General features: G+C 38.2%; 1 protein-coding gene across 3 annotated transcripts in view; it reads left to right on the forward strand.

Annotated features, from left to right (window-relative positions):
- The window catches only part of SLC39A8 (solute carrier family 39 member 8), a 76967-nt gene extending 68551 nt beyond the window's left edge, over positions 1-8416 (forward strand). The window contains exons 8-9 of one of the 3 annotated variants that reach the window (XM_036227661.1): positions 1088-1120; positions 5916-8416. In XM_036227661.1, coding sequence (XP_036083554.1) covers positions 1088-1120; positions 5916-6026 — 144 coding nt within the window. In that variant the 3' untranslated portion in view covers positions 6027-8416. Of the gene's footprint in view, positions 1-1087; positions 2895-5915 lie in introns of those variants that run through there. The other 2 variants (XM_016159080.2, XM_036227660.1) reach the window with 2 other exon arrangements.
- The last annotated feature ends 386 nt before the right edge of the window (positions 8417-8802 follow it).

Genomic DNA, 8802 nt, shown 5'->3' on the forward strand with positions numbered 1-8802 from the left:
GAATGGTTTAATAAGTTTTACCCATTTTATCCTCGTCACAACTTTCTTAAGTCAGGTGCATGATTCACTGATTCTGGAGGCCTTTTAAATGCTGCTATGGTGTACCACTGCATACATAACACACATTTTGGAATATGTTCTTACAAGTGACATTTACAGATCTCCTCATGGAGCCTTCTCAGTAGAAGTTACCTGCTGAGAAAGGGTAGATTTTTAAGTACAGAACTCAGGCTTTTAATTGCTTTCACTGCAATGAGATTGTTATATTCTTTAATCCTAGAACAGTGCATATTTATTTAAAAACCTTACGATGTTGCGAGGGGTAGAGCAAGCAAAAAGAAACAAATGGAAAAAAACTGAAATTAAATGTACAGTGATTTCCAAAAAAAAAAATTTATTTAGCTATTCCGAATTGATAGCTTTGTACCAAGCTTAGAAATTGGTAAGACACCGAGGACACTAGAGTGAGCGAAAGAGGTACAGTCCCTGTATTCATGGGGCTTTCCATCTACAAGGAGGGGAACCTGAAATTCAACAAACAAACGAAATCACACACATGACTAAGTCATTACAAATAAAAAAAAATCTGTGAAATAAAAGGAAAAGCAATATATATGGTGAGAGGTGATAACGGGGGAATCTGATGTAAGGCAGAGGAAGCTAAAGGAAGCCTTTTTAGGAAAGAATGATTTAAGCTGAAACCTGAAGGATTTAGCTCATTGAAAAATTGGAGGCAGCCGAGTTCAAAAAGAAGTTTTGGTAGGTGTGAAGATTTGAGGAAGGAAAGAGCCTAGATGCATTTGAGGTCAAAGAATAGTGTGGGTGGAGCAGAGAGGGGATGAGGGGCATGAAATGAGATCAACCCTACCTCACTGATTAACTCATTTGGGGAACACTGTTTTAGTACTTTTATTCTTGTTGATGTCTAATAGGGCAAGATATTCTTATTGTGCTATCTATACTAAAGTATTTAAACATCTGAAATAAATGACCATCCCCCCCACCCCACAGAAATCTGTAAAAGACTATTTTGTATTTTACCACAAGATGGCAACAGTTATCTAACAATAATACACGTTTCTTCCAGTTTCCAGAGATGAACGATATGCTGAGAGAAAAGGTAACTGGAAGAAAAACCGATTTCACCTTCTTCATGATTCAGAATGCTGGAATGTTAACTGGATTCACAGCCATTCTGCTCATTACTTTGTATGCAGGAGAAATTGAATTGGAGTAATAAGAAATGAAAGATGGTGTTGTTAATGAAAACATTTAATAAATAAAAACATCTCCAAAGGGATTTCAAGCTGATCCTGTTTGGTTAAAAGATAATTTTGTTTTCAACTGTGGGTCAAGAAAACTGATTATTGCTTTCAGATCTGTGACATAGGCGACTGCTTGTTGTTAAAAAGCTTCAAAAGGTTTTCAGTTCCAGTCTGAAAAGCCTCATATATGAGATCTTCAGTAAATACCCTTTTTTTAATGTTTCCTGCATATTAGAAAATAATCGCAAAACAAGAAACATGCATTCTACAATCATTTAGACACCAAGACCTAGAAAAAAATACAAGCTAGGTTGCATAAGCTTTTAAATGTCTATGGTAGTATCAAAAGTTCAAGTGGTTTCAGAGTGTTTTCTCCCCCCACCTCCAATTAATTTGTTCTAATGTTTTCACAAGCAAGTACATTAGGATGCAAAAGACAATCAAAATGTATATGACACAGATATAAATGATTCCAAGGCCTTAATGAACCTGGGAAAGAAAGATGTCTCACAGCTTTTGCTGTTTTATATTTCAGTTAGGCGTTCAATATGAATTATGAAATCAATAAAGTTTTGCTAGCCCTATTAAATTTAGACTTTATTTGGTACTCTAATTTTAAGTAAACTCTACCAGATGCCATAAAAAGTCAGAATTGCTTTGTATGACTTATGTTGTTGGTGCACCAAACAAATGGCGGAACAATATGTAAAATTTATTTTCAGTGTGCAATGTGTTTGCTTTGTGATGGTGAAGAATATTGACTTGTAGAAACTGAATGTAACTTTAAGCAGTTTTCTTTTAAAGATGAACACAATTATTTAGCAAAGAGTATTTTAAATAAATGCAAAACAACAGCTGAACTCCCCCATGTATGTCAAGGACAGATTAACTGGAAAACATGTTTCTTATAGGATCGAAAGTCATTCAGAAAAATCTTCTTCGTGTTCAGTCTACATTTTTCCTATACAGTATACTTTGGGGAAAACAACCCTGCATGCCCAGGGTTATTTTCCTACCTTTTATAAAAGATAGAGCCTACTTACTCATTTAGCAGATATAGAATGCTGGTCTAAAATCAAACATACTAACCCAACTCACCGCCCCAGGTCACTTTAGGAAAGATGATTTGACAGTGAGAAAAATTATTTATAAAGGCCAATAATGTCTCAGGAACTACATTTTCCCACAAACCATAAAATAGTGTCACATAACAATAATACCATTCTGATGAATTTTTAACATCCATGTGAGTGTACATTTTAACTTTATGACTGACAATTAAAAAAGTTATTGTTTGACCAAATAGTAAATACCTTCGAAACCATGTATTGTGTAATTCATTTTAATATGTATTTTTTATTGAGTAACTTTCATGTACCTGATGTTATGGGGGAGAGAGATAAATAAGAAATTGGTGATGAGTTTATTTCAAAGATATTCAGCAAATAAAAACTTTAAAGATTAATCGTTGTTCCTTAAAACCAGTAAGCCTAGAATGTTTTTTTTTATCATGCCATCTGTTTATATTCTATTTTAAGAAAGAATCTTTACCCTTTAAAGCACATATTATATGTCTGGGTTAAGAAACTATTAACGACGTGATATTAAAACAAATTCTCATTTATTGGACTATGAGCACTTCGTGTTACTCTCTCAACTATGAGGAAGACAGAGGCAATAGAGCATGAAGACCTAAAATGCAAAAAGAATATTGCTACGTATTGGACACTGTGCTTTAGGTAGAAGGTAGGAAATGGAAAGCCATGATTAAATTTAAATTATCCTAGATAACTATTTGAAAAAGCATAAACCAATCAATCTGTCAACATATCTTTTACTGAGGCATTTATTATACCAATTGAACATTCTATAATCTTTAGATTTTAAAGATTTTTGTGACAAACCAAAAATGATTTTAACTTTTATTTTCACATTACTAAAGTTAAAAATGCTTAGTATAGCTGGCATTTTTGAGTAACAAAAGATCCTGTCTTAGTCCATTCAGTTTAGTGTAACAAAATCCCACGGACTGGATAGCTTATAAACAACATCAGTTTATTTCTTATATTTCTGGAGGATGGAAATCCAAGATCAGGGCACCAGCAGCAGATTCAGTGTCTGGTGAGAGCCTACTTCCTGGTAAACGGACAGCGCATTCCCCGGGTCCTCACATGGTGGAAGCAGAGAGAGGCCTCTTACAAGAGCACTAATTCCATTTATGAGGGCTGTGCCCTAATGACCTAAGTACCTCCCAAAGCCCCCACCTTCTAATATCATCATCTTTGGGGGTTAAGATATCTATATATGAATTGGTGCCAGGGAGATACAAACATTCAGACCAAAGAAGACGCCTCTTGCAACCGAAGAATTTGAGGCTCACACCAGGTCATTCTTCTGCTAAAAGGTCTGCTGACTGGACTTCTGCTGATCTAGCGTGGGCTCTGGTTGGTGGCTCAACTTTGGGCTGGCAGGATGGTGGGGGTGTCTTCGAGCTGGGTCACTGTAGTAAGAGGTGCTGTGAAGTCATGTTCAATTCTAATTCAAGGAGAGTGAGGAAGTTCAAAAGGATTCTATCTACCTTAAATAGTTCCTATAGGCTACCTAGTACTGTATTTCATTTTACCTGGTAGAAAATATCTAATACCAATAACGATTTATTGGAAGCTTCCAGAATCTCCTTGTTCTAACTCTAATATTTATCCTGATGATGAGAATATTATTTTCTTTCCTTAACCAGTGTAAGTTATGTGTGGATGTGTGGTTATAACTCTGGTTCATCATTGGTTAAGTCAGGATAATTTGTGTTTATTCAGCTTCTAAGTCTGACCCTGCCATGTTCATTTCTACAGCAGTTGCTTAGCATAGCAAACATGACAATCCACTTACATAACAGTCCTTGAATAGCATTTTATAATGACCTCTAGCTGCTTAGTAAAGCCTTACTAAATTGGGTGTTTCCAGCTTACGACATCTAAAAGGGCTTCTTTAAGTAGGAGCTTAAATTTTTAAAAAGTAAATTAATTGACAAGAATCAAAACAGCACCATGAGTTTGCCAGATAATTAGCACAGGGATTTTAACAGAGCTAAATACTAATGGCCTGGGCCCATTCCTCCTCCACGTCTTCCTCAGGGTCTCACTTTGGTTTTTGTCAATAAGCTACCATGATTTCCAGACTCTTTGTTTATTTAAGGTCTAGTATAGCACAAGAAGTTTTTACCCTTATAATAAATTAATTCCCTTACATTGATGTTGCTACAGCTACTGTCTCACTGACACTTTGCCATTCCCCAGCTACGGATAGCAACGCCTGAGTTAGATTGCATTTCTCTTAACTTCCCTTCTGTGCTGATATGCATGAAGCATTCTCTCATAGCCATTTACCTTCCTACATTGGAAGTTCCAACTTCTATATGTCACAGAATCAGTGATTTTACAAGTAAAATTTCAGGTAAGCTAAGGCGGCCGCATAAACTGAAAACTCCAAAAACATGTTTCATTAATTCTAAGACAGGCATTTCCCCCATATTTTAACATTTGCAAAAAAACATGCTGCAATCATTGGCAACCAGGTGGCATTGTTGAGGTCACCATAGTTGTGTGAAAATTAAAATCACCTGTTGGAATCTGGGAAGGCCAAGAAAATGCCAGTATCACTGTGTTTAGGATTTGATGGTGTGTAATAACAGGCACTTAAACATGTCCTGTTTGCTTTCCTTCCTATAACAGATGTGTGGCAGAAGCAGTGCAAGGCTGGTGTGGCAGTTTCACGGTCATCGGGACCCCAGAGTCCTTTGATCTGTCATCTATGGCTTCTGACTTACAGATTAGTTCATGTTTTAAGATGTTTGCTTGTAGGGTCCAGCTTTATAGTCCAAGGAAGGAGGAATGGGTAGAAAAACAAAAAAGTCACAACAGGCTTTTCATTCCCCTTAAAAGGAGCTTCATAAGAAGCAATATTCAACAATCTCCACTTAGATTCGTTGACCAGGATTAGTTGCCTGGCCATATTGACCTTGAAGAGAAGCTGAGAAATGTTGCTTTTAGCTAGATACACCACACCAATAAAATCAAGATTGTGTTGCTAAGAAGCAAGGAATAGACATTGGGCAGACTAGTGGCCATCTCAGGTATAGACAAGTTTCTGTCTGGTTCACTTGGGAAAATTATTCTAGATGGTTCTGATGCAGCCAGTTCAGGGAACTGCCTCTTTAAGGAATTCTCATGACTTCGTTCAGCTTAATTCCTTGTCACATTGATCATATTAATTATACTGGCCCACATGACTAGTTTTATACTACCAACAGTATTGTTCATACCTGTCTGTACTTGTCTCTATTGTTTCTCTGACACAGCCTGTTATGAATACTATTTATTCAAAGACATACTATATTTTTCACAAGATAGTCTAAATTTTAAAGAAACTGAAAAAACCACCTCTTCTTCTATGGACTTTGATCTTTCTGTTTAAAACTCTTCTGCTTATCCAGCTCATCTCTAGAACTGTGAAACTAAATGCTATCAGAAGAAATTGACAAAAATAAACTTTAAAATAATTTCTTTTTTTTCCCTTCTCTCGATATAGAGCATTACAGCTCTTTAGCATAAGCAAAGTTGGATGAGAAATTTCACCATTATCTGGTTTCTGTAGATAGTTAAAATGGTGACTACCGGTGACATCAAATCTCAACATCGTTTCATTTGGATTGATACAGCAAGATTACTAAAGAATGATTTTAATATGAGGGCTTACACGTTTTAAATTTATATAATAGTTGAATTCCCATTTCAGTGATGATGCATGTAATCCCCACAACTATGTAGATCTATTTGTGGTAAAACCCCAGTTAGGCCACATGTGGACAATTTATGACCATGCTCAGGGTCATCAAAGTGACGTTTGATCAAGGGTCAAGGGAGAGAAAAATAAAAATGCAAAACTATGAATTATAGGGGATAAAATCTCTTAGATTTCAAATTGGAAATGCTACCCTCTGTCAAAAAGCTGAGTAAATTTATAAAACCTGTCTCATTCTGGATTTTGTGGCAAGCTCCACCAGCAAGCCCTGCTGAGCACTCTGTAGGGCCCAATGCCGTTAGGATGAACACAGTGGACTGCTGTCTGATTCCCTTCCAGGAGATTGAGAAGCTGAGAGGATGTGGCAATTGGCTTTGGAGGTTGAGTGAGGAGCGTTGCTGCTGCATTTGGCTTGACCTCTTTGGTCCTGGAGTTTGATGGGACAAAAATTACACGAATATTCCCTTGGTCTAGTGTGAGCAATGTGGGTAAGAGATCTGGTTAGGAACAATTTTAAATTCGTGTGTAAGAGAGGTACCATCCTGAGGACAGTATGGAGTAGACTCCTGGAAAACCAAGTACTGAGCCAGGTGGGACAACTGGAGAACTAGAACATGCTGTTGAAGAAGAGACTTTCTGAAGAACCTTAAAAATGTCAATAAGAGAAATAAATAAACTTAATTTATTTTCCAATTACAGTTGATATACAACATTGTATTTGTTTCAGGTGCACAACATAGTGATTAGACATTTATATATGTTAGGAAGGGATGGTTAGTTTTAATCACCTCTCAGTCTAGAAAGCATCAGCCATATTTTAACTGTACTTGTCAAGTAAAAACACTTCTCTGCTCTATCCAAGCAGTTAACCCTGGAAGGGCGCAAAGCCATGGTTAGCAAATGGGGGAGTAAGAGATGACAGAGAAGAATTCCTTTGCAGAAGTCTTATGTTTGAATAAAGATTGACATATTGGACTGGATACTTTTCAGTAATTGAACTGAGACTATGTTTGCGTCTTAAAGTGATTGTAGGACTTTACCTTCCCCCAGAGTGTCAGAATAGCAGTCATTGTGCCAGCCCAAGTTTCATCCAGAGGTAGCAGGGCTACCCAGTCCCCCTGCCTCAAGCAGGTAGGAAGTAAACCGAAGTTATTTGGGGTTCACCCTGTGAAAATTGCATATCAATATGCTAATTCCATATGCACTTTAAAAATCAGTACTCACAACAACCTGTGAAATTGGTTCTATTTTTAATACCAGGCCAGACTGCAGCTGAGAGCTTGCAGAGCCTGCCTCATGCTCTGGTTGCATGGTTGGGGCAGATCATGACCGAAGTCCTCCCTGCAAAACTGCTGAACTCACGTAGCCAGTGCAAATAGCAGGAGAGTCCCTTCCTCCTGCAATGTGCCCCAAGGCCCTCTACAGAGAAAACTCAACAAGGTGCTGACTGAACAGGAGAGATGCTTAAAGGAATTCTGTCCATTTGGGTAGAGCATGTGTTGAAGGGTGAACCTAGAACTGAGAGGCAGTCAACCCAAAAGTGACACATGGAGTTTGACCAAAATGATGTGTCTCTGTGATGATGGGACTTCCTGCATTTGTTATGTCGCGGCCAAGAGCTTTTCAATTGTACAGAAAGGAAATCCACTCTCCTCCCTTCTGTATCCTGCTCTTTGTCCTAGAGGACTGACTTGTATGGATATAAAAGGGTTTTACCAATGGGGAACTTCAACAGGAGATGGGAGGGAGAGAAGAGAGTGAGGATAGGGTGTTGATTTCCTGGACTGTCTTCCCACTGGCTTCCCTTGGGTGGTCTGTATTGCATGACTGAAGAGCAGCTTCTCTCCAGAAAGCCTCCTCTAGGCAGAGCAGAGCATCTTACACTACCTATGCTGAAGGGCCAGTTTGTTTTCCTACTTCCAATCTGTCACAGGTTGGTACTTTTGTAAATAGAAGGCAAAGGAATTACTAGAAAAATGAAATAAAAATTAAAATAAAGACATAGATAATCCAAGCCATTTTTATTATTAGATACAAGGCATACAAATATTCTGTCAAATTGCTATTGAATTTTGTAAATGTGTACTTTCAATTTCTCATCTAACAGTTACTGGATCAGCACAGCTCTGTAGATTCCTCTCCTTTGCTTCCAGCAATTGTTCTCTGTCCCTCTGGCCCAGGGGCAGTGACAGTTCTGCTGCTGTTCGCCCCAGGTTCACACTGCTGTTTCCCTAAGTGCACATTTGTAGTTACAGTCACACGCCACGTAATGTGGGGGTGCTTGTGAGACACGCATGGTTAGGCGACTTCGTTGTTGTGCGAACATCATAGAGTCCACTTACACAAATGGAGATGGCATAGCCCACTACTGAAATTGTGTGTGCTTTACTTTTACTGGAAGCACAGTAGGTCTGTTTACACTAGCATCACAAGGAACATGTGAATAAGTAATCAGCCTGACAGTTGGCTTTTCTCTTTTGTAATGCTAGTGCCTGACTTAAGCTTTAATTGCTGTGGCATCCACTTCAAAGCCACTGTGCCAGAGAAGCACATTGCCAGCCACAGAACTAAGCTGCCTCCCCACACTGAGGCTCCCCCCTACCCCCCAAGATCTTGGTTTATTTCATAACTGACCTTTTGGCTATTTGTTTTTTTCTCTTCCTGTGCTTTGTGCTTTAAATTCTTGCTCTTGTGTTTTAAATTCACCGATAAAGAGAGACTTCATGAAACCCTAAGCTCC

The sequence above is a fragment of the Rousettus aegyptiacus genome, unplaced genomic scaffold (assembly GCF_014176215.1).
Source record: "Rousettus aegyptiacus isolate mRouAeg1 unplaced genomic scaffold, mRouAeg1.p scaffold_m13_p_10, whole genome shotgun sequence".
Taxonomy (NCBI): Eukaryota; Metazoa; Chordata; class Mammalia; order Chiroptera; family Pteropodidae; genus Rousettus; species Rousettus aegyptiacus.